Raw genomic sequence first — 27,457 nt, 5'->3', positions numbered from 1 at the left:
ATGGCCTTTCAGTTACATCTGCAGCAGGAAAAGACCTTGGTGTGATTATTAACTCCAGTCTCTCATTTTTTACTTTTTTCCTATGACTGTATATCCGATATCTGTAAAGCTGTTTTGTGACAATGTCCATTTTTAAAAGTGCTATTTAAATAAAATTTTAAAAGAATCAAGTTGAAGCGCCATTATATAACAAAGAATAACCACCTCAAATTGATAACTTACTCTAATGAGCCATAACATTAAAACCACTGACAGGGGACGAGAATAACATTTATTTAATTGCAGTGGCACCTGTGAAGTGGTGGGACATATTAGGCAGTAAGTGAATAGTCAGTTCTTGAAGTTGATGTGTTGGAAGCATAAACAGAAAATCCCAGCACTGCCAACCTGTCACTGATGGGCCCTTGAGCAAGGCCCTTAACCTTCCACTCCTTAACCTTCCAGTTGCGTAAAAAATGAGATAAATGTAGTCGCTTTGGATAAAGGCGTCTCTCAAATGCCATAAATGTATTTTTAAAAAATCAAAAGAAAATAAAAGTGCTGAACAAACAAGTCCGATCCATAAAGGTCCCACTTCACAACTTAACAGGACTTAAAAGATCTGCTGCTAACATTTTGGTGCCACCTCAACACATCTTCAAAGGTCTTGTGGAGTCCATGCCTCAATGGGTCAGCACTATTTTGGTGGCACAAGGGGGACCTACACAATATTAGGCAGGTGGTTTTAATATTATGTTTGATCAGTGTATTTAAAGCCATAAACTAATTACTAATGAAGGTAACTGCTGTTGTCATTCAGTCATGTTAGTTGCTTATTCAGAACTTGGAATTTTGTATAGCTGGACTTTGAGTACCCCTAATTTATATGGTAATGACTGAAGAATTAAAGTTGAAGTCATGACTGGCAATCATTCTTTGTCCCGTTCCATTTTATTTCAAGAGACATGTCAATTGTCAAGATTGTTGGGATAAAAAAGAACATTCCACACAGTATCCTAAAAGTGTGTTTAAAGCCAGACTATTTTGTAAACATTATTAATTAATATCTATGTATGTTTTTAGATAAGTGTTAAAAATGCAAAATTTCAGAGGTTAATGGTGATCCTCTCCTGGGCCATCCGTAGTCGTTCCATGCGCTGATGTAACTCTGTTCTCTTTCGTCCTGACTCTGAGTCTTCACTGAGCAGTTTAGCCACATCAGCCCCATTACGCAGGCCCATGGACTCTGCCCGCAACATTACGACCGCTTCTTTCAACATAAACAGCAGAATCAACATGGGAACAAAATCTGCCAGACGCTGGTAGACAATCTGTTAGAAATAGGAAAAAGAGTTAGATTTAGTGGTAATGGCATTGATTCAGTGCTGAGAGGATCCAACTGAAAGTAAAATAAAGCTAACTAAGGGAGATTTGAAAGCTTCAGTCCTGACAGTGACACAGAGTTAAACCAAAAATAAATTGTCACTCTCATTTGTAGCTTCAAGTTACATAAAAATCTATAGTACATGATCATATGTCTAAGAAGCAAATAGTGTGTTTAAGAAACACCATTAGCTTTTTTTTGTCACCTACCTCATAGTATATTATCCATTTTTCAGGTGTTAGTTTTCTGGTGTCAAAGACAGCACAGTTGTTGGGAGAGGTTGCATTCTCTCCGGTATCTAAACACACAGACTCGTACTCCTGCCTCTGCTCAACGAAACGGAAGTCGACCATCTTCTGGTTGAAAATGGGGTCCTGGGTAAACACGAGTTTCTCCATGCTGATGTACTCCATGATCCTCTTCTCCACTTTTGCCTCCTGCTGTGACTGAATGTCATCAATCTGATTCTGAAGACATAAAGTCAGAATATTTTACAGTTTTGTATCCCATATTCAAATGTATTTCATATGTTCCTTTATCTAAATTTATTTCTGTTACATATCAACAGATGACAGGAAATGTTTTATGATAGACAAGTCCAGATAATTTTACTTACTATTATCATAAATCTCAGATGAGGGTAATTTAGGAAGCAGAGCTCGCACTGAGTTCTGAACTCATTTTGCACAATGCCTGTCAAAATATTTTATTAGCAAAGAAAATTTTAATAATTGATAATTAAATATATAAAATTATAAATGAATATAATCAAGTGATAAGCTTATGTCCACTATTTTTATGATATTGACTTAATTTGGATTATGTACGGAATTATATATTGGTCAAATCATTCATAATTTGCAAATTTAGAAAATGTGATTACATAAGTATTCACACCTCATTTTCTGAAACCCCTACATTAGTTCTGGTGAAGAGTTTGTTCTAATAAAATATCCCAAATGATGGACATCCTGCACAACATTCAAACTGGGCTGGAGGTTCATTTTCCAGCAGGACCCTAAACATGCTGCCAAACCTACATTTGAGTGGTTCAAAAACTAGAAGCAACATGTGTTAAACTTGCGCAATCACTGCACAGACTTCAGTCCCATTGAGAATCTGTGGCAAGAATTGTTGCTCTTCACCAATGGTCTCCATACAATCTGACAGAGCTAGTGCAATTTTGCCAATATTATAAATATTGCATATTGCAATTAATAATATTTTGTACTTTCAGATTGGTAAACTAAGTCCATTTCTATTACAGGTTGTAACTCTTCATAACAAATGTTGGGGGGGGGGGGGGGGGGTGAATATTTATGCTAGGCACTGTGTATATATATATAAGACCTGACATTACCTCTAATAGTTTTCAGAGTCTCTATAGCTGGTAGTGTGAGATTGTTTACATGCTTCTGAATCAGTGATTCGTATACACAGTAGTCACTGAATGTTATCAGCTCTCTCCCACGATGTGCCTCATAGTTTTCCGTCATCTCCCGCACTTCATCCCTGACTTTGTTCAGACCAAAGACAGACTATGACTCAGATAATGTGAAACCTTATATTTTTTCAACATTAAACTTTCACTCAATTTCTCATAAAAAGACATTCATCTTATAGAAATTATGTACAGTATTTAAGATCAATTAAGATTATCTTAACTGGTAGAGAAAGTGTTCAAAGAGGTGTCCGCTCTACCATTTAACAACGATAACAATGATATAAGATCATACTACTAAACTATAATGAAGAAACTAAAATATCCTCTCTCTCTACTGGCTGAACCATTTAACAAAGCACTCAGCAACTTAAACCAAATGTAAATCATACCTTCACACCTGGTCCCCCATTGTGACATACATTTATCGCTTTACTATAATCCGATAGTATATGGTATTAGTGTGCAACCCTCTGTTAAATTTTGTCCTTTCTTGATGTTTTCCTTACTACACATTTTCCATTACTACCTTGTTCTGTATTACATATAACCTTGTACTATGTTATATGTTTATGTGTATGAAAAAAATATGAAAAAAATCTACATGATGCTTTGGAGTCTCTCAGGTGGCATTCCCATTGCTTGAACACAGGTCGCAGGAGAGAATAGATGTTTCCCTCTCCTGATGCCCCGGTCCGACAGAGCTCAGTGACTTGATCGCTGAACTCCAAGATTTTCTGCTCAAATCAAATAAGAGACATTACAATTCCTCATAAGATAAATGTTTACCCCATCCTCTGCTAAGTACCTGAAGGACTTACCTTACTCAGATAAGCCGCCATCTTCTCTGGCTCTAATGGAGGACCTTGGCCATAGCTCCTGAGTTCTAGCCTAACAGCAGACAAGCGGATTTGAATCTGCTCTGTGAGTGATGGCAGTGATGCCTGTGAATAAGGAAGAACATCTGATAAGAATTGGGCCACATTTTTATGTGACCATGTATAAATCTTTTAACAGTATCTTTCAACTTGCCCTGATATGTTCAACCAACTCTTTGGTGAGCCTGGTAGCAAGGCAGCGTGTTGTGACTTTCTGTTCTTCCAAAAGATAGCTGGAGGAGATAGAACAATATTATCAAAGGTGCATTATGTCGTGTATTGCTTTTGTTTTGTATGAAGGAAATCAGCTACCTGAAGTGATTGTGGGTCCTGAAGAACTCCGTCTCCTGTCTTGTGGCCTCAGCCAAGGAGATGTTTTCATTAATGTCACTCTGACCCCTACATCGTACCATTATGTAACCTTTTTTCAGAGGAACAACTTTACCCTGCATAACCTGCAAAATGTCAGCTTCCGCCCCTTTATCCACCAAATCTGGCTTCGTAAGAATTGCTGTGGAAATAAAGAGAGCAATGAGGAAATGCAACAAAAAATTGTACAACTAAAAATATTCAAGTCTAGTAATTTGTAAAGTTCTCAAAGTGAATTGAACATTGCAAATTGCCTTTGGAAATAGGGCTTTTAATGTTCATCTGAATTTATACCTAAAGTTCTTGTTCCATTCAGATCCACACCCTGTGCCATCCGCAGTGCCTCGGTTGTTGCTATGTCCACATTGCACGGTACAACAACCAAATTAATAGTTTCTCTCTTCTCAATAAATTTCAATATAAGACGTCTAATCTGAAAACCAAAAGGTCAATTATTTTTTTTAAAAACATTCCCAAAATCCTGCATGGATGCTTTGTAATTCAAGTAAATTGTCTATATACCTGATCTCCAATATCTTCAGGTTGGCCTTTCACGGGTACTCTAGTTATACCAGGTAAATCAATTAGGGTGAGGTCACATACATCAGGAGACTTGATCTCTAAACTGATGAGTTCATCACAGATCCCAACACCATCTCCAGCAAGAACATTCTGGGCTACACACACACACACACACACACACACACACACACAAACATACAATCACTAATAAAAACATTAAAAAAAATTAGATTTATCAAATAAAAAACTAATTTCTGAGTTCATACCTCTCCTGACGTAACCCTCAACTTGTGAAGGATCCATGAATGTCTCTTGCACATCTCGGTAAGAGATTATAGCCGTCCATTTTGAGCCATCAGTCAGCTTCCGCAGTTTCAGCTCCAGTGGACAACGTGTGACGATACCTGATATGGAACCAAATATTTAATTCTTCATTTATTAGCCCTGTAATATTATTCATTATATGTTTAATATGTTTCTTGACTATGAAACAAATTAGTTCCTGTTCCAGGGCAAGCTATAAGCATTGGTTTCCTCTCTATTTTTTCTCTCTATTGAATTTAATATGCCACAAAAAAGCACAAAAAGTCCTCTGTCCTAAAAACTGTCCTGTGTGGAAAAACATAAAAAAAAATAGCTTTACTTCTGATTGTTACAAAGCACTAACACTGAAATGCTAAATAAAATGCTTTTCCCAGAAAACTTCACCATAAGAGTAATTACACCTGCTTTTTAAAAAATCGATTTATGTTGAATGTTTGCAATACATGTCTCTGTGCAGGTTCTTACTAAGGAAACAATAAAGTATTAAAAAAAGCACATGTATATAAACCTATAGCCTGAACTATAGTCAGAGCTGATGTTGCAGAAAAATTATCAACACCTTCTGATCAAGTAGAATCAGAAAATCATCACTGTGTTTTTATATAAAAGTTGGCTTATAATAAATCAGTTTTTTTTTTTGGTTTACTATAAAACCATTCTTCATACATACAGATATATAGATATATGAGCCTTTACACCCTGTTAAAATTGCAGGTTTTTGTGATGTAAAAAATTAAATCAAGATAAACCATGTCAGATCTTTTGTCTTTAATGTGATATACAAACCAACACAATTCAAGTGAAAAACAAATAGAAAAGTGTTAGTGGGGGAAAAAAATAAAAACTTACAATGACATGGATGCATAAGTGTGCACACCCTTTTATAATGGGTTATGTGACTGTACTCAAAATAACTAATCACTTTCAAACTCATGTTCAGAAGTAATTATCATACAATTGCCATTAATTAAGTGATTCTTATTAACCCACAAATAAAGATCAGCTGTTTATTTATTTTCTTGAAATCTTGGTTTTATCTGACTGCTGAAGTCTGCAAGAAGCTTACAAAGCATGGAAAAAGATGTGACATGATTTGTTCTGGTTTAATTTTTTACATAGTAAAATTCTAATAGAGGTCTGTAAACTTTTTATATCCACTATCACTATCTCTGTTACATTAGATGGTTAATTATGCCTATAAAACTTTAAGCTCAGTTTCATTTTCACTTGTTAATGACAGTCATAAGATACCTGACCTGCATACAGCTGAAATAAACTTCCTAGGAGCTTGAAATCATATATTTTTTTTATTACACTAGGACATTTTTATTACTGAATAAGTAATTAAGTAACAAGTTGTGTGTGATTGTCTTGAGTAATCTTTCATCTCTTTGATGCTGTCAATAGGTTTAATTTCTCTTTAGGCAACTACGATCTTTGTAATACCACTGAACACTCAGCATGTACAAATGAACAGACTCATCTCTCACCACTGCCTCTGGGTAAAGCCACGCCAGACAATGCTTCCAAAACTGAGCTCTTCCCAGAACTCTGGTCTCCGACAACAGCAATGGAGGGCAGGGCAAGATCCTTCTCAATGCCGATACGCCGTAGGTAGTCAATCATTTCAATGTAGGGGCGCACTTGGGATTCCCATTGTTTGAGAAACAATCCAGTCCTCTCTTCAGCTGGCTGATTTGCCATTCTGTAAAAACAAAGGATTGTAATGGTATATTACGATTAAAATCTGAGAACAAGTATTTTACAGGTTATCTGAGACTCATAATTGTGTACTTACCCATTATTGTCTTGAGAGTCATAATCCAATATTTCCAGTGGAGAATCCATGGATAAAATGTTCTAATAAAAAAAAAATACCTGTTGTGTTTACTATCTTAAAGCCATCAAAGGACATTTAATTTATAATGTAAATTTTTAACAATCCACAATTTAAGGCATGCTCAAACCATATTTACAAAGTACACAAGGCAAATTTACTCAAAATACTGAATAACATAAGTATTAATTCAAAATAGAATTAATCAAAGGGAAATAAGTTGAATAAAATGAATGGAATAAGCTTTAAAAATATTTAAACAAACAGTATTGAATATTTTGGGCCTTTATGTCTAGATGTAGTATAGTCCCAATTTCTTTGGCACCTACCTCTGTAGGATTTGTCTAGAGAACTCCACACACCACGTTCTAGTTGTTAGTGATAATGATTTATGAACAGACTAATACAATGGGGTGAAGCTTTAAACATTTAAAGTGTCTTTTTATAGCATCTAATGTGGTTCATGTAACCCAGGGGATTTCCATTTGTAACAATAATAGCCTTCGAAAAGCATTGTGTTCTGTATTCATGTAATACAAATATAGATAGTAGCACACATGTCCTTGATTTGAATAAAATTTAAGGAAGTCTTGGATGACAGTTTCATGGTTTAGGAGGAAATGCTTGCATGTACTGTAAATTTGTTCTACATGTTTATAGCATATGCGTAAGCATTTTTGTGAAATTAAATGGAAGTGTTCTATGTCCGCATCTGTTTTAAGCCTCAAGATCCCATATATTATTTATATTTATTTATTTATTTTAATCAAACCACAATAATCTAAATAATTGCATTCTACACCTCCACTGTGCAATTATTTTTGGTTTTGCATTCTTTGCCAATTAAAATTATTTCATTTTTTATCAAATTAGACAAATTGTTAATGGAGTATTGGATTGATGAAATGATTTTTGAAGATAGAAGGACCAAACTTAGGAGATAAGAAGAGGATTTAATTTAAGCAGACATGAGTTGAGGTGGGTTACAGCAGGTGCTGTCTTGTATGGGTTAGTGATCTGAATCCATTACTGGTAGGATGTTTTGGATGTGTATGTACGCACTTGTGGGGTGCACAGGAGGAGGGGGAGTTTTAGTGAAGTTTCCACGTTTTGAGCACGCTGTCTCCTGTCCATTTCTTACTAATAATATAACAAATCCTACCTTAAAAGCCAAGTTTTATTGTACCTACACTATATGGCCAAAAGTATACCCGATCCCTTCCAAAAGTATTGGATTGGCAAGGCCAATTCTATTGTTTTACCATACACTGAAGACGTTTGCAGAGAAATGCATCCAATCTAATTGGGAGGAACTTCATCATGCAGCAAGACAATGACCTAAAACACACTGCCAACACAACAAAGGACTTCATGGGGGGGTGGGGGGTGGGGGGGTGGAAGGTTTCCAACTGGCCAAGTCAATCACCAGACATTAACCCAACTGAGCATGCATTTCACCTCCTGAAGAGGGAGCTAAAGGGAGAAATCCCCCAAAATGACAACTTTAACAACTGAAAGAAGCTGCAGTAAAAGCCTGGAAAAGCTTCACAAAGGAAGAATAAAATAGTTTGGTGTTGTCAGTGGTTGTTGGCCTGATAAAGTTTTGCAAGCAAAGGATATGCAACCAAATATTACATTTTATTTACTTTAAGACAATCCGTTCCAATATTTTTTTCTCATCTAAAAATTGGGTAGTATAACATGTGAGGTGCTATGTTCTAAGTTGTTTAACACATCTAGATGTAAATATTAGGAAAATGGAATTCCGACATCATGTTATTCACTTCACCTGTCACACACACACACTAACACACACACGGAAAACTACAATGACCCCAGGTGGCATTTAATTTGCTTCCATCAAAGCACACATTGAAAGTGCCAAGGCCAAGATAGAATGGCTTTATGTAACTTTCTTTTGCTCCCATCAGCTGTAATTGTAATTGTAATTTTCAATAATTGCCTTTTTTACTTTTAATGTTCCTTCTATCCCATACTTATTTAATCTTATTTTATATACTCAGCAAAAAAAGCCCCTTTTTCAGGATACTATATTTTAAAGACAACTTTGTAAAATCTAAATAGGATTTACAGATCTTTATTGGAAAGGGTTTAAACAAGGTTTTTCATGCTTGTTCAGTGAACCATAAGCAATTATTACACATGCACCTGTGGAACAGTCCTTAAGACACTAACAGTTTACAGGCGGTTGTCAATTAAGGTCACAGTTACAATAATTTAGGACACTAAAGAGACCTTTCTACTGAAGCTGAAAAACACCAGAAGAGAGATGCCTAGGGTTCCTGCTCACCTGTGTGAACATGCCATAGGCCTGCTGCAGGGAGGCATGAGGAATGTAGATGTGGCCAGAGCAATAAACTGCAGTGTCTGTAATGTAAGATGCCTAAGTCAGTGCTACAGGGAGATAGGAAGGACAGCTGATCAATAAAACCAAGTTTTATGATTTCCCAACAGAATACCACACACCCTCTTCTAGTTGTTAGACGTTAATGATTTCTGAAAAAGACTAATATAACGAGGTGAAGCTTTAAACATTAAAAGTGTTTTTATAGCATCTAATTTGGTTCTTGTAACCCAGGGGATTTCCACTTGTAACAATAATAGCCTTGGAAAACCATTTGTTCTGTATTCATGCAACACAAATATAGGTTGCATCACATATGTCCTTAATTTGAATAAAATTCAAGGAAGTCTAGGATGTTAATTTCATGGTTTAGGATAAAATGCTTGCATGTAAATTTGTTCTGATTGTATACTGTAAGCATTTTTGAGAAATTAAATTGAAGTATTAAATGTGCACATCTGTTTTAAACCTCAACATCCCATAAATTATGGGTTATTTTTATGTCAAATCCCAATCATCTAAATAATTGTGTTCTCAGCACTGTGCAATTATTTTCAGTTTTGTATTATTTTCCATTTAAAATTTAAATGATTTAATTTTTATCAAACACAATTGGTTAACACAGTGTAGGATCGATGAAATGGTTCTTGAAGATGGAATGATCAGACTTGGGAGAAAAGAAGACCTAATGCTCAGGATTTTATTTAAGCAGACATGAGTCGTGGTACAGCAGATGTTCTTGTCTGTGCCTTAACGATGGACTGAAATCTACCTTTTTTCCTATGACAATGCCTATTCAGGTGTTCAAAGGTAAAAGAGACACATGACTACTGTCAAAACAGCTGAGAATGCAGTGCTGATGTAGGAAGTCTAATTCTGAGGACAAAGTCATATAACCGACATGATCGGCTTCACTCCTGAGATAATGCAGTCAAAGATCACAAACAGTAACAAAGGAAGGTTAACATGTCCCTCGCCAGATTAGAATTATAATCCGAATAAGTGTACAAATGTGTGTGTTAATGGTGTACTACACAGACTTTATTCCCACCTAAGATCCCATTGTTCCTGGGATAGGCTCCAGATCCAACCCTGAATAAGCAAAAGCAATTACTAAAGATGACTGAATAAGTGAATTAGTGGTTTTGTGTTTTGTTTGTTATGTATTAAACATATAGCCTATATAGAACATCATATTTAGTGTTGCTTTTTCTCACTTTGCTCTATATTTTATCATGTAGTGTTGAGTATGTGTACATTGTTCCATACACTATTGCCAAAAATAAATTGATATATTGTAATGTTAAAGATTAATAACGTGTTCTGATTCTGAACTACAACCTGTTTATCTCAATGACAATGAAGATAATACAACTCTATAAACAATATTATATCATTTTATGCAAAATTAAGTACTTTTCTATTTCTTGTCATAATTAAATACATTTTTTAAGTACTTATCACAATTTACTATACAATGTACATATTTTCACACAAAAGCTTAATAAGAGGTGTAGTGTTGCATCAGTGTTCAGTCTGATAACGCCCCCTGGTGGGACAGTCTGGGAGTTGTGGTATGTTTAACACACTGCAAACTGAACTTCAAATATAAGATTAAACTTGAATATTTTGTTTGTAAACACACCCAGAAGATATCTAATTAAAGGCATTTGATGAGACAGCATGTTCCACAGCCTCCAGCAAAAAGCAGTCATCAAACAGGTGGATTTTACAGTGAAAAAAAAGAGATCTCAACGCTTATTGGTAAGTGCACGCTTCTCTTGTCCCACCTGGATGCACAGATTCTACATATGATAATTGTGAAATCACAAGGGGCAAAACCTCATAACCAACTTTTATTGCTCTGCTCCAGAGTCAGACAACGCCGTTTATTAAGGTTTGTATAGGATACAAAACAGGCGTAAAAGAAACCTATATTATGAATGTAAGGCCACAATCTGAAACCCACTCATCCCACCGCCAGAGGGAGCCCTCTCCCGAATATTGACTCAACCTCACTCCTTCCACAGCCACTTTCTGTGTGTAGATTTATAAGCAGGACAAGTCCTCCTATAATAATAATAATAATAATAATAATAATAATAATAATAATAATAATAATAATCTTTAAGTCACTTATTATACTGGGGCAAATAAATACACACACACACAGGCTCAGCTTCTTATCAGACAGATAGTGTTGAATGCTGAACTGATGTCTGTGAACAGCATCTGCACATACAGTAGTTGTCCTTTTTGTCTAGGTGGATGGTAGCAGATATGGCATCCTATGTTGAGCGGTTGGGACAGTAGGTGTACTGAACTTGGTCCAGTGTGATGGGATGATTGCTCTTTCTGTGTTTCATAATTAGCCACTCAAAGCACTTCCTGATGATAGGTGTGAGTGCAAAAGGCCAGTAGTCATTCATGTAGGACACAGACGATTTCTTCAGCACAGGGATCATCTTGAAGCACACAGGGATGACTGCTTAGCTCAGGGGAATGTTGAAGATGTCTGTAAGGACATCCGTCAACTGATCAGCAAATTCCCTGAGCACCTGGCCAGGTATGTTGTCAGCACCAGCAGCTTTCTGTGGGTTAACTCTGGACATTTGACATCTACTGCAGACAGACAAAATACTTGGTTGGTTGGTTGGTGGGAGTTAGGGTGGTCTTTGATGCTGGTATGTTGTTCTGTGCTTCAAACCATGCATAGAAATTGTTCAGTGCATTTGGGAATACTTGGTCTGGGCTCCTTTTGCACAAATTACTGCATCAATGCGGCGTGGCATGGAGGCGATCAGCCTGTGGCACTGCTGAGATGTTCTGGAAGCCAGGTTGCTTTGATAGCGGCTTTCAGCTCATCTGTATTGTTGGGTCTGGTGTCTCTCATAGATTCTCTATGGGGTTCAGGTCAGGCGAGTCAGCTGGCCAATCAAGCACAGTAACACCATGGTCAGAAAACCAGTTACTAAAAGTTTTGGCACTGTGGGCAGGTGCCAAATCCATCTGGAAAATGAAATCAGCATCTCCTTAAAGCTCGTCAGCAGATGGAAGCATGAAGTGATCTAAAATCTCCTGGTAGACACTGCATTGATTCTCGACTTGAGAAAACACAGTGGACCAACAGATGACATGGCAACCCAAATCATCACTGACTGTGGAACCTTCACACTGGACTTCAAGCAACTGGGATTCTGTGCCTCTCCACTCTTCCTCCAGACTCTGGGACCTTGATTTCCAAATGAAATGCAACATTTACTTTCATCTGAAAAGAGGACTTTGGACCACTAAGCAACGGTCCAGTTCTTTTTAAAGGCTCAGGAAACCTTTGCAGGTGTTTTGAGTCAATTAGCTGATTAGAGCTCTTCCGGGGTCAACATTTCTTTATTACAAATTCTTTATTCTAATATTTTGAGATACTGGTATCTTTTTTATTTCCATAAACTGTAAGCTATAATCATCCAGATTAGAACAAAAAAAAGGCTTGAAATATTTCACTTTATGTGTAATGAATATAGAATATATGAACTGTCCACTTTTTTAATTAAATTATGGAAAAAATATTACTGTTCCATGATATTGTAATTTTGTGAGATGCACCTGTACAAATATCAGAAACACATCATCACATATCTAGATCACACCCACCTCATAATAGATTATGCATTTCTCAGGCATTAGCTTTCTGCTGTTGAAGACAGCAGGGTCAGTCCTTCTCAAGTAATTACTTGACTCTTTTTCATTTTTCTCTTTTTTTTTTCTAAGTGATTCTCAGTGTTTTGGCTTTGCAAAACCACCACTTTTTTGCTTTTGTTTTAACCGTCTTTGTGTCATAGCATGCAACAAATTGTGGTTATACAGCTCTTTATGGAAACCTCAAAATCTCGCCTCAGGATGGTCCTAGCTCCTTGGAACAAAAACACATTACAAGGCACATAGACATACAATACATCCGGAAAGTATTCACAGCGCTTCACTTTTTCCACATTTTGTTATGTTACAGCCTTATTCCAAAATGGATTAAATTCATTATTTTCCTCAAAATTCTACAACAATACCCCATAATGACAACGTGAAAGAAGTTTGTTTGAAATCTTTGCAAATTTATTAAAAATAAAAAACAAAAAAAGCACATGTACATAAGTATTCACAGCGTTTTCCATGACAGTCAAAATTGAGCTCTTGAATTCAATACCAATTAACGAGTTAGGCTAGGGCCTCAGGAAGGGAGGTAGATATCAGCTAGGACGGCATATAGAAACAGACAGAAGCTCAATGAGACATAAGAAGGGAGTGTTGGTTAGAGATAAACAAAAAACAAACACTCTGAGTGAAACCTTGCCTTTTTTTAAAAAAAAAAAAAAAAAAAAAAAAAAAAAGGTAACCTTGTCCTAATAAAACCTTTTCAATAAAAACAACTAACTGCGCATGCTGCACAAAATTAAGAGAACATATAGACATGAATGATTAACTGTGGCGAAGAAGAGTTGTCTGTTTTTAACGAGAAAAGGCAAAACCCCGCCTAAGATGAGTACGCTGTGGAGAAAGGAATGAAAAGGACATGTGTGTGTTTGCATAATTTAGACTTTCTCCAGACTGTCTCACTTTATTGTTTGAATAAAGTTTAATTAGTTTTTGACATCTATAAACCCTCAGTCTCAGAAGTTTATTGACTTATACTGGAAAGATTTTTTCCACGACACAAGAAAGTGCAATATTTTTTTTTAAATTCCCCTCAATTTTGGGTTGAATATCTCTGGTAGGGGACAAGATATGAACCAAAAAAAAAAAAACAACAAAAAAAGTGAGTTTGAGATTTCACTGGTTACAGAGCTAGGGTTTGTAAAAATCTGGAGAGAAGCCTACTTTAGTCATGCATTTTGAGAAATGAACAGATGTAATATAAGCATAACAAATAATAAAAATGATCAGTATTCTATCATAATTATGTTTAGGATTAACATACAATAGACTATCCTTGTCAATGAGGTCTAAAATATTACTACATTTGATATTGTGACAACAGTGAAGCATGATCAATCCCAGGGTTCTTCAACTCTGCAGAGTTCAGCTCCAACCTCCAAACTCACCTGCCTGTAGCTTTCTAGTAATCCTGAAGACCTTAGTTAGCTTATTCACGTGTGTTTGAATGATTAGGGTTGGAGATAAACTCTGCAGGACAGATTTGAAGAACCCTGATCTATCATGTTGGTACAGGTGTCAGCTAAGAAGTGACTTTATGAAACTGCTCATTTATAAAAACACCCGATTTAACAGTGTAGCTCCATATATAGATAAAATCCACGCATACTAACTATGACCATTTAAAAAATGCATTAACACGTAATCCTGGACGTTACATAATGCTAAAAAAAAGAGGGTATAATAATTCCCTTTCGCTTTGTAACCTTTGAATGCAACCTTTTGCACAAGATGTGCCAGATTCAGGGGTCAATTTCTGCCAATGCCTTTGTTTATGCATATACGTGTTGCCAGATTGGATTTCAAATCCCCGTTGCAAATCCGACCTGCAGGGAGCTCCTAGTTGGTGTCATGCCTGTATTAAAATTTTTGTCACGTATGCATTTACTCTATGACAGTGTGTCATTATGGCAAAAAGAAAGCCATAAGAATCATGCAAAATATCGGTTTAATAACAGTTTCGTTTATTTAACTACTTTGCTCGCTCAACTACATTTCTCACATATTAAAAGGGGGATTATTTATTAGGGTTTTCTATCTGGCAACACTGCAGTAACAGGGAGGTAGCGTGTGTGCGCATGTTCATTGGACACGAGTCGTTAATAAACTAATAGCCTTGCTACACCACATGACTTGAGTGCGGCACAAATCCCGCCTATAACTCCACATCTCACTCTGATTGGTTGTATCCAAGTGTCAATTATGTCTTTCAGGAACTACGTTTAAGTTTATTTATTTATTGTGGAAAAAAATGTTTATATGTGGCGCTTTATGAAATAATTTTTATTCTATTCTTAAAATTCTATTTTATTTTGTTTTATATATGAAGAGAATCGACTAATCGTTATTAATATTATTATTAAAAGGTGTTATGCAACTGATGCCTGAGGACGGTGCGGTTAGGCAACCCGAACTGTTCCCTGTACTCTGAGCTCTATCATTAGCTAGCAGTGCTAACACACAGCCAGGCGACTAGTTTCTCTAGTTCGGTCAGGCTTTAATCCAGATCGACGGTACTGTCACAAATACTATTTCTTTTTTTAATCGCACGAATACTGTCTATGCGTTTAAAACAATGTCTTTTACAACGGCAGCAGGGAGATTAGTCGGTTTGAGTCTTTCGCGGACCTCCTGGATACTTTCAAGGGGTGCCAATACTTCATCGAAAACTTTGGCATCGCCGAACAAACTATCTGACCCAAATAACGACCTCATTCGTAAAAGAGACATAACATCCTGCAGTGTCGTGCAGCCTCTCAGGTAAAGGACATTTTCACACATAACTAGCCAGTATAAACGCTAACGTTTTTTCGTCTGAATGCCAAATTCCCCCGCTGTAGTAGTTTAAGTGCACTACTTAGGGCGTATACGCAGTAATCTTCTATGTTCTATAGTTCACTCAGGTAGGGAGTAGTCCTCTATTTGAGGTTCGGCCTTTGACTGGTAATACTGAGCTAGCAAGACCAGGTAGCTTTATTATTATTTATGGCTTGTGCTAGTAAACAACAGTTGATGAACACCATGAGCTAGTCGGTTGAAGGGTTTAGATTTATTTCACGTTTTGACCACGAGGGGGAAAAGGTAGCTGCTGCAACTTGACTGGAGGAGTTTTGTTATCTTTCAATCATAGATAACATTACAGGAGATAACGTTGAAGGATGATTTAGTTCGTGGTTCTTTCAAGCATTTAAATTATTTTCTGGGGAAACTTGTTCCTGTCTGGAAAGTCTTAATCTGAGATCAAATAGGCTTTTCACAAATCCTCATGCTCAACTCAAGCTGTTTAATTTACCCTCCATAGTGTATAACGTAGTCTCTGTAGTGTATAACGTAGTCTCTGTAGTGTATAACTTACTCTCTGTAGTGTATAACTTACTCTCTGTAGTGTATAACTTGCTCTCCACAGTGTATAACTTGCTCTCCACAGTGTATAACTTGCTCTCCACAGTGTATATCTTACCCTCCATTGTGTATAACTTACCCTCCATAGTGTATAACTTACTCTCTGTAGTGTATAACTTACCCTCCATTGCCTTCTGAAGCTTTGAACTTGCCCTCTATACTTTATACTACTGTATGTCCCTTGTCCCTCTCAGTTTTGTGTCTTTTCCAGTGTAAAGTTCTAAAGCAGCTTTCCCATTATATAACAGTAATGCAATTACATTCATCTGATTGTGGAATAAATACTTATCCCAAGACATTTGTTACAGGGGGACATTGCTTGTTCAGATACAATGGTGTTGGCTCCTGAACACAAAAGAGTAAAAACTTGTTTTCTCACTCACCGTTTTCCTGTGATGATCAATCTCATATTACTGAGGAATCCCATATGGAAGGAGTGCAGATAGTAAACATTAGACTGAAGGTTTCAGAATACAGTGTACCTGTACATTACGAGTTACAGTAGAAACTCTGCTCAGCTAATTGGTGATCTATGACATGACGAGCACAATAGCATTGTTAGCAATATTAGTATAAAAGTTGACGATTTGGAAGCATATCTGTTTGAGCAGCGTGTACAGATGAGGAGGTGAGAGAGCTGGACAGACTAAAGGTGTAAAGCCCTGCTGCATCATTCTCTTTAGGTACAGATGAATTCCCACTGGTGCCATGATCAGCAGGCAATCAAATGGCATTGTGGGTAATGTAGGAAACCGTAAGCCAAAGGAGTTGAAAATAGTTTATGAAAAAAAGTTTGAAAAAATTAAATAAAGCAACTTAAAATTTAATTATAAAATAAATTTGCACCAGTGATATCATCATTATTGATATGCAAGTCACTCAGGATGGATTTTTCATATAAAATTTTTTGAATGAAATTGTTGTATTTTGTGTTAAATTCCAATTTTATTTGTTGCATACAATAGCTGTAAAAAGTCTAAGGCTTAATAATAGACACTCTCATCACTAACCTTTTAATTTTAAGTCTAAATTAACAACCTTCCAGAGACCATTCAGTATCTTATGTTTTCTGAGCCATGAGAGGGCAGCATGCCCTTAATGTTTGTGTGTAGAACCAATAACGGAAACTGTTAACTTTGACATTTTGCCTGTTTAAATAGGTTGCACAGCATGACTTGTTTCTCTTCTTGGTGCTAGGTCGGAAAACAAGGTGACTGTTAATTTCATCAATCGTGATGGAGAAAAGATTACAGTCAAGGCTTCCCCTGGTGACACAATATTAGACGTAGTTGTTCAACAAGACCTTGACATTGATGGTTATGGTGAGTTTAACACATTTTTGGCACTTGCTTTCTATAACCTGCTTCTGTGTGAGTAGAAAATGCAATTTAAAATAAATATGCATTAGGATTTAATACCTGTGCAAATTTAATTCAAGCCATTAAAGTAATGAAACAGCTCTTAAAATGGGGGTGGAGTCCCCCAAAGTGAAATAAGCAAGAGGACTGAAAAGAAAGCATGTCTTTAAGTACCTTGAAAACGGGAGGAAGTCTAATTATAATGTTATTCCTACCAGGAGCATGTGAGGGAACTCTAGCTTGCTCCACGTGTCATGTCATTTTTGAAGAGGAGACATATAAACAGCTTGGACCAATTAGTGATGAGGAAATGGATATGCTGGATCTTGCCTATGGTCTCACAGATACGTAAGTTTCCTTTCCTGCTTAGTTGCATAAAAAAGGTGGCCTTAACATCAGTGACACAATTTCCATTTTCCCTAAGATAATGTTACTTTAGGCCAGGTTTATAATTGCTTTTAAGTATGTGTATGTAAGATGGCCACAGTGTTCATTTGACACTCTCCCAGTGCAAAACAATGTAATGTAAACCATAAGAACTAAATTCCAAAGCATCCATCAACCCATTATTACTGTAAAGTAATATAGGATTTGCTTGACACAGACAAGTTTTTGCCTTGTCCTCATTTATATCTAGTGTTTCTCAAAACAAAGTCACCAAACAACTTCTGAGCCAGAAATGCAGTAACAGCTTGACATGCCTTAAAGAGCAAATTCATATGTGCATCCAAAACACCTGAACAGAGGGAAGGACTTGGGCCAGTGAAACATGCTGATAGATACACACAATTCGGGCACTGAATTTAACAGTATTGAGCCAGCAGGAGGTGGTGACGAGAGCAAATCAAGCTCAGCAGCAGGGCCAAATGGAGTACACCTTACAAAGTGTACAAGGCTACAAGTACTGACCACTATTGGTAAATTTAGCTCTGGAAGATCCTCAAAGTCCATAAGAACTGACCACTTCAGGCTCCTTGCTAGACATGGAGGGGAAGATGAAGGGAATATGAGAGAACAAAGAAGTCTTGGTGGTGCTCTGGTTAGACATGGCAAATGCCTATGGTTCAATGCCCCATAAGATGCTTTAAAGAATTGACTCAGAACGGTGTTTCATTAAAGATTATTGTACAAAATGATTACAATAAGTTTAGCATTAATTTGGATCAGTTACAAATTACAAGCAGGTGGATCTTGCAGGGCTTAGGGATAAGGTTAGCTACAGGAAGTGAGGGAAGCTGTCATGGAGCAGTGGTCCAGCAGAGCAGTGGGACAGAAGCAACATAGTGAGTGGTGTGCCAGGAAGGAGTGCACACCATTGTCGGGAGATTGCAAGTCCATAAACTGACCAACCGTGTTAATCGCAGTGACTCTAGTCTCAGAGGAAGCATGTGTCCAACCTTCCCGAATCGGAGGAAGGCAGGAACCATTTCAAAAGAGCCAAAATTCAACTGCATGCATTAGGTCATTGGTCACAGCGAATGAGGGGAATAGTGCTGCTCTGTTTTATGTAAAGGCTGCTTGACCTCAAGTGTTGAAGAATTGGCACTGTTCTTGAGTAGAATTAAACTGAGAAAAAATTGAGACCATGATTTATTAATTTTTTTTGGAAAACCGTAGTCACAACTCTGCTGTTAAAAGAAACATATATTTAAAAAATAGTATTCTATCACTATATATAGCAAAATTGTTGTGCAAGCCAGGTACACTGTTACACCTTTGATTGGCAGCCCCATGACTATCATAACAATATAGAAATAGTGTTTAGAGATTGATGATGATAAATACCAAAAATTAGTAGTAAGAGGAAATAAATGTATAAATACATGAATAAAAATCTACTTCATGTACAGTTTATTTGTGTGAATGTTTCGAAATATTTATGATTTTTGCATTTGTTTCTTGCACAGTTATGACGTTTGTTCTACATTTTCGACTTATTTTACTTTTTTGCTCTGGTCCACTATAATAACTTAAGATAGACTCCTAAATACACAGCAGTTAACATTGCTGAGATAATGGGATATTCATTTAAAAATCAGGTCACAGAAAAATCAGGTCAAGAAGTCTGAATGTTCAAAATAAGGAATAGTCCCAAGTCATTCAGTCCTGTAGTAAATGTAAAGGCAAATCCAAATATCAGGCCTACCCAAAAACTGGGAAACATTTTGCAGGACACACTCCCAGGCTTTGAGTATTAATCTGCACGATCTGATCTGTAATGTCACAAGGAGGTCATGGTAAAAACAGTAGGATTAGTGTTTAATGCCAGCAGGTTATATTGGGGATTTTGCTCATGGCTGCATTTTGTTGCTGTTACTTTGTGTTGACATTTTGACAAGTTTTTCTATAATAATTTGTGATCATTAAGGATTTTGTAATTGTAAAACTGCAGAAGCAATTAAGGATGCAGTTTAGAATTATTGAGGTTAAGAATTGATTGTACTAATTTGCACCCACTTGTCCTTCATTTTAGCAATATGGCACGAGCAGGAGTAGGGTTTATCTCCGGGTACTCCGGTTTCCTCCCCCTTTCCAAAGACATGCATGGTAGGCTGATTGGCATGTCCAAGATGTCCATAGTGGGTGTGTGAATCTGTATGCGATTATGCCCTGCGATGGATTGGCACCCTGTGCAGGGTGTACACCGCCTTGTACCCCATGCTCCCTGGGATAGGCTCCACGTGACCCTGTAGGATAAGCGGTGTGGAAAATGGATGGATGGATGGATAGAAGAGTGTGGTTTATTCTGAATATCTGCACAGCTGTGAATATTCGGTATAACTGCACAATCCCGAGTATGATATTCCTTTTATATAACAGACACATTTCGGACACATTTGTTCATTTTTGCTCCATTCACGGAAATGGATGCCGAAGAAGCCACACTCGGCTTATAGTAGTTTGTACATTCCTGTTAAAGGTGCTTCTGTTGAAATTGGTGCCGCTTCTTCCTTATCATCTTCATTTGTCAAGCTTTCATATTTTAAATTAAGTTATATTACTAAAACGTTTTGTTTGCCATGTCCGCTGATGACGTCACTAACTCTACTGCAGTAACCGTTTCAAACTAGGAAGTGGAATTTTATATTGCGAACACAGACGAGTAGAGTGTCACAAACAGTACTATCAACAAATCAAATTAGTGGACTGGAACTAACTGTTGTTTAAATGGCTGTTGTTTAAATCTTTTCTGATACCTCTTCTGAAGAACTGACCTTGAACCTTGACTGAGCTTAATTATGAACTCATAAATGAGACAGTTGTTCATGCTTTTATATGTGATGAATGTAGAATGTAATGCAAATCTGCAATTTCCAGCTTAATTATTTTCTGATTTGTACTAGTGTGAATTCATCTTTAGTGTCTTTTTTTTTAATGACTTACCACAGTATTATCACCTGATTAAGTGCGTGTGCTACCTATATGAGTACACAGTGTTTTATTTTTATGATCTGGTTTCTTGTAATGACCGGATATTATAAGAGTGTGGGTCAAAGTCCTCGACATTTTAAACTATTATAGCTTCACTTACTTTGCTGTAATAAGCAGCCCTTGTTTAAACTGAAAAGACCAAACGCCTGTTACATTTCCTCACTTTATTCGTTCTTTCATCTACAGGTCTCGTCTGGGTTGTCAGATCTGCCTGACAAAATCTCTGGATGGCATGACCGTGCGCGTTCCAGAGAGCTCGGCGGACATCAGACAGTCAGATGGCTCTGCGTAGTTTCTTTAGCCACTTCGTGCCTGTCTACCTACCATAAACCAATGTAAATTGATCATGAGAAAAGGCAAACCTTTTGTGTGATTGTATTGATTGAGGTCCAGAAGAGCATGATTGTATTTAGAAAGGTATTATGATGTTAGGAATCATGGTTTTGTCCAGTCCCTTTATGGCTACAGTACTGGGTTGTAGTTTAACAGCTCACTTGTACAGCTACATGGAGGTTGTGATCAATTTATCAGCACATTTCTGAAAATAACAATGGATCATAAAAATGGGCCATAAATTCTGTGAAAGTTTCATATATTGATTATAAGTAGTTAACACAGAATTCACAACAAACTGCAAAGAAACATATTTTTAAGATGAAAAAAATGAGAAATGTTAGTATGGTAAGCTGTAAGTGCAAAACACATGAACAAACCAAACGGTAAGAACAAATAGACAAAACTGTGGAAAATGGAGAACTGGAGCATGTTTACAGTAAGAGGAAATATGAGCCTAAACAAGTAATGTTTTTATTTGTGCTTCATTTGAACATTCATATGATGCTACTTTAGATCAGCTGTAAATTTTGCATGACATTAGTATGAGTATGTGAATGCTGAAAAGCATCCAAAGGAAGCTGAGTTAGTTATTCAGAATAATTACTCCTTACAATAACAATGATATTCTAATTATTTCTAGAATAACATGACACTTTGCATTAAATTGCTCTTGCTAGGTTAAGTAGATAACAGCCAATAATGTTCCCTTGTGATATTCAAAGGCCGTGTCCAATCACCAACGGGCATGTGATGCTCAATAATGACCTATCCTTTCTGTTTTGAGTTTATGTTGACTTGTTTCTGATTTTGCTGTTGAATTTATTTGGTTTTGTTCATGTGTTTTTCACTTACATGCCACCGTGGTTTAGAGATTTCAAGCTTGAGGTCTTGCCCAGTATGCAATGGATTTTCTCATACTAATACTTTGGACATTGATTTGCCACTTTATAGTGTATTAAACAATTAGTGCCTCATTAACCCAAACAGTACTGATTCAAAATCTTTGAAATAATCATATGAAACTTCTAAGCTATGTTTTAATTAAATATTAAATAAACTTTTTGTGTAGTTTGTGTTATTAATAACAGTAATATTTACACCACTCTCAAAAAAAACATTTTGACATGAACTAAGCCAAATTATTAATGTTGTATCTTTCTAAAGGTTGAAAGGCCTATTACATAGCGATCATCTTCCTGTCCATATAACTGTATTTGCCCACACTATAAATGCAAATCCAGAAAAGAAAGGTCTAAACTATTTCAATGTGAGTTCTCTTACTCTGGAGAAACTGACTTTTAAGCAAGTCTTAAACTAGAAGATGAAAAGTCCTAAAGAACGGCCAGTGTGTTCATCCTCTCCCACAGTCTGTATAGGTCACTTGCCACACACTGACACTTGCATGAAAGAGGAAGTGACTCAGTGTGAGGGGAAAATGTCAGCTTTGAAGGCAAGCTTATGGTAGATTATAATACATTAACACAGGCAGGTAAACACTGCTTTGACAAAATATATCTTGAGGACCTTTATTTAAAGCACAGGTCTAACATTAATCAGCTAAACATCAGTGGTACGGAAGATTACAGTATACAGGAACCTACAATGCAACTTAATGAAATTGGTATGTTTCGCATTTCTGCATGTGCCACTGGGGATGTAGTACGTCAGTGGTTAGATATAGTCAGCAATTTTGGCTGAAATTAACTGTTTTGAAATTCTATTGCCAGACATGAAGGTCTAAATGTCTAAAGGTCTATATGTGTTTATTCTCCAAGCAGATATTTTACTGACAGTTGTTAGAATACAAGAACTTCAAGTGTTGAAAAATGTAAAACTAAAAGTTAAAACTACTACTTGCTTAGTGAAGTGAAGGTTGTGAGTTTTCAGGATATGAGAGCAGCCCCTGGCGAAGACCCTAAAACCTCAACATCTATATGATTGGTTTGTATTATGCTTTGCTTATGAGTCACTTTAGATACTGGGACTACCCCTAAATATGCTGTGATATCCTTGTCATGTTTCAGATACAGGTTTCGTCAGACAAGAAAATAAGATAGACAGTTCTTATTAAAAACCAACCCTAACTGTTCAATAAGACAACTCCGTCTGCAAACAGACTGATTCCATGGTGTGAAATGTTCAAGTGGAAAAGGTTTAAGGCTTGTCGAGAAAATACATCTGCATCACTACAAATATTTTGACAAAGCTTCACGCTGAGTGTTTGCACTCGTCTGGCCAGTTCAAAGGTTCAGCTGCAGGTTAGTTAGGTAAGATGGAATTTGGCAGAGTCTCAAGTATTTAAGAGGGTTTGTTGAAGTGCTTCCTTTAAAGGACAGTTATATCCATTTTAAAGGAAAAAAAATCTTACCAACTTGGTAACCTGTCTAGAAGTACAGTATGGAACTACATCTGGAGTGTTTTTGTGGTGTTGTTTTTTCCTCATTAAAAAAACCCCAAAACAAAACCAGATTTAACATGGTACTTTGTTATAGTTAATTGCCATTAGAAATCCATTTTCATTTTAGGATGGGGTTTTGGGAGACTCCTGATATAAGGCAAAACTACATTGTTGAAGTGATAACTTATTTAGAAATATACAAACCACAACACAACAAATTTTGCAATAACAAATAGTTTAAGACAGCAGCAGCACAGGCATGTACAAAAATGCATTAAGAGCCTTAAGTCACAATTTGAATTATATAAACATTCACTTAGTGTCCACTTTATTAGGAACACCTGCACACTCACAGAGTTATCTAATCAGCCAATCATGTGGCAGAAAATGCAAAAAAAAAAAAAAAAAAAATCATGCAGATACAGGTCAAGAGCTTCAATTAATGTTCACATCAAACAGCAGAATGAAAAAAAAAAAACTGTCATCTCTGTTACTCTGATCATAGCATAGTTGTTGGTGGCAGACAGGCTGGTTTGAGTATTTCACAAACTGCTGATCTGGGAATTTCACACATAGCATTCTCTAGAGTTTATACAGAATGGTGTGAAAATCAGAAAAACATTGGGTACATGATAGTTCTGTGGGTGCAAGTGCCTTGTTGATAAGAGAGGTCAGAGGTAAATGTCTAGATTGATTAAAGCTGCCAGGAAGGATATGGTAACTCATGTAACACTCTTTATAACTGTGCTGAGCAGAAAAGCATCTCGACATGCACAAAACATTGACCTTGAGGTGGATGGGCTGTGACAGTAGAAGACCACATTGGGGTCCACTCCTGTCAGCCAAGAACAGGAATGAGGCATGAGGCATCTGGTTCCAACAACCATTCTACAGTTAAAGTCACAGAGATCCCATTTTCCCCAATTCTGATGCTTGATGTGGACACTAACTGAAACTCTTGACCTGTATCTGTATGATTTTATGCATTGTGCTACTGCCACAGCCAGCTACAGCTTGCTGTTTATATAACTGCATAAATAAGCAGGTGTACAGGTGGTCCTAAAAAAAGTGGATGGTAAGTGTACATAGAGGTACAGTTTTTTATGTCTGCTAGCCTATTCTCTATTATCACCATCCTAAAAGGCAGTGCTTCTCAAAATGGGCTCTGTGAAGAAAAGCCCTGTGGTGTTTTTATATTGTTACAGTGGTGGAATCACAATTCAAAACTATTTAATTTATTATTGAATTCTTACAGGTTTGACTGATCACCTGAATTAAATAGGTTTAATCCGAACCCTGGCGGGCACAATGGCTTAGTGGTTAGCACATTTGCCTCACAACTCCAGGGTTGGGGGGTTCGATTCCCACCTCTGCCCTATGTGCATGGAGTTTGCATGTTTTCCCCATGCTTTGGGGGTTTCCTCCAGGTACTCTAGTTTCCTCCCCGAGCCCAGACATGTGTTGTAGGCTGATTGGCATCTCTAAATTTTCTGTAGCGTGTGAATGTGTGTGCGATTGTGCACTGCAATGGGTTGGCACCCCATCCAGGGTGTTCCCCGCCCTGTGCCCGAGTCCCCTGGGATATTCTCCAGGCTCCCCAATTTACCCTGTGTAGGATAAGGGGTACAGGAAATGGATGGATGGAATCCAAACCTCCAAAATTTTAAAACACGTTGGGCTATAAATAATGTCGAATTTTACCTCGTGTTCTGTCAATGGAAATTTAAGGAACAAAAATTTCCATCCCTGACTGCAGAGAGAGAACTCCTGCCATAAGGTAATATGAGTATAAAGAATTGGCAGCAATGTCACTGGGAAAAATGTTATATATATATATATATATATATATATATATATATATATATATATATATATATATATAAAACAAAAGAAAATATACTTAAGACATTACTCTTTAGATTCTTAAAAATATACATGATGTCTGCAGCATAGAAACATGGCTTCCAGATGTGCTATTCATATTTGAAAGAAAGCCTATCCAGTAGCAAATTCATATAAAGAAGTTGATACACGGTATTAAACTTATTAAATAAGCAAGAATTCTCACTGACACCAAATAAAAAGCAATACAATTTATACCGATTATTTACACCTACCAAAGCAGAACCTCAGGCGTCAACATTTTTGTAGCCAGGAAAAAAGTTTCTTACACATTATTGACAATTAATTATATATCTTCACTCTTTTTGTTCACAAGTTTTTGTGCTTTGCAGTAGCAAGCATATTATGTAATATAATCAAAATTCAGACTAATGATAAACCTTTTTTGGAACTTTCTAAACATATAAATCAAAATTTTCTAAACCTAGTATTGTAACTAATTAATTGATTTAATAATTCCCTTTAAAAAAAAAAAAAAAAACAGGATCAGTTAAGGTCTGTCCATCACATTGGTTATTCTGTTGTCTATGTGTGCACAATCTATATATTTATTTTACTTATCACAACTTTAAAATTAAAATTTAGTTTAAATTAAAAGTTAGTTAATTGGTAAGATATTACATATATTACCTAGAGTCATTGCACTTCACTCCATTTCTTGGATTGATATTATAATAAACAAAAATCTAATTAAGTGTAGCAGAAAATTACAATTGCTTCTAACTAAGCCCTGTTAAAGCTTTAAAGCAAACTTAAGTATTAAATTTATTAAAGGTTAGGTAAGCATACACAACAGGCCACATTCACTATCAAATATTTAAAATCCTTAATAATACAATCAGACCAGAATTATTGGCACCCTTTAAATATGGATTTTAAAAAGGTCATTTAAACCCCTTTTTAAAAACAAAACTCTGTTAAAAAACAAAACGATATCAGAATTATTGTCACCCCTGCATTTTGCACTTGTTGAACTGCAATCTTTTTTTGCCAACATATGGCACTAAGTCATATCTTATAAACCACGGAGAACACATAGCTAGGAATCGATACAGAATCTCTCCAGATACTCCAGGGTCCTAGGGACCCTCATGTGGACTCTCCACTTCAGCTCATCACACAGGTTTTCAATTGGGTTTAGGTCAGGGGACTGGGATGTAAGGTCACACGCTTGATTCTTTGGTCATTGAACCAGTTTTGTGTGGATATAGATGTATGTTTCAGATCATTGTTCACCTGGACGATCCAACCATGACCCAGTTGTAGCTTCCTGGGAGAGGCAGTCAGATTTTCATTTACACTCTTCTGGTACCTGTATCCTAACAGGATTCTCAGGGCCTTAGGATGAAAACAGCCTCCCAACATCACAGACTGTCTATCATATCTAAAAGTGGGGAAGCTTCTTGTTACACAAAACCCACCTTGAACATTTGTTGCCAAAAGGCTTTTTTTCCAGGATTTTTGTCTCATCTCACCCTAGAACCTAAGTTACAGTCAAAGTTACAATAGCATCCAGAAAACTCCAGGCACTTCATTCTGTGGTTAGATGAAAGAAAGGTTTTTCTTCTGGCATGCCTTCCAAACAGTTTGTTGGCATGGAGGTGGCGTCTAATTGTAGATCTGGAGACTTGGTGACTCCAAAATGCAGCTGTCGTCTGCAAATTTCCAACTGTGATCCATTTTTTGCCTCTCTAACTTCCTTACTCTACTTAAGGGAAAACCACTTGTGATCTATTGCAGACAGGTTCATTAAATCTAAAGTTGTTTTAAACTTCTTAATTATTGCTCTAATACGGGCAATCAGGAATGTAGCTTTTTTTAATAG

At 36.6% G+C, this 27,457-nt stretch overlaps 2 protein-coding genes across 2 annotated transcripts; one reads left to right on the top strand and one right to left on the bottom strand.

Annotated features, from left to right (window-relative positions):
* Positions 1-713: 713 nt before the first annotated feature.
* mxh (myxovirus (influenza virus) resistance H) lies at positions 714-7,161 on the bottom strand. Its single transcript, XM_053615724.1, has 14 exons — positions 7,064-7,161; positions 6,696-6,757; positions 6,388-6,602; positions 4,840-4,977; positions 4,574-4,728; positions 4,346-4,484; positions 3,995-4,193; positions 3,837-3,915; positions 3,626-3,748; positions 3,409-3,541; positions 2,724-2,879; positions 1,980-2,056; positions 1,573-1,830; positions 714-1,310 (listed from the first exon to the last, which is right to left on the bottom strand). Exons 2-14 carry the CDS (start codon positions 6,743-6,745, stop codon positions 1,086-1,088), a joined length of 1,947 nt encoding a protein of 648 aa, XP_053471699.1. The 5' UTR covers positions 6,746-6,757; positions 7,064-7,161; the 3' UTR covers positions 714-1,085.
* A 7,882-nt stretch (positions 7,162-15,043) lies between these two features.
* LOC128602213 (adrenodoxin-like) lies at positions 15,044-22,452 on the top strand. Its single transcript, XM_053615878.1, has 4 exons — positions 15,044-15,564; positions 17,404-17,528; positions 17,783-17,912; positions 21,183-22,452. Exons 1-4 carry the CDS (start codon positions 15,380-15,382, stop codon positions 21,286-21,288), a joined length of 546 nt encoding a protein of 181 aa, XP_053471853.1. The 5' UTR covers positions 15,044-15,379; the 3' UTR covers positions 21,289-22,452.
* Positions 22,453-27,457: the final 5,005 nt, after the last annotated feature.

The sequence above is a fragment of the Ictalurus furcatus genome, chromosome 26, assembly GCF_023375685.1.
Source record: "Ictalurus furcatus strain D&B chromosome 26, Billie_1.0, whole genome shotgun sequence".
NCBI classification, from domain to species: Eukaryota; Metazoa; Chordata; class Actinopteri; order Siluriformes; family Ictaluridae; genus Ictalurus; species Ictalurus furcatus.
The sequence above is the reverse complement of the archived record's forward strand: the minus strand, read 5'-3'. Positions and strand labels throughout refer to the sequence as shown.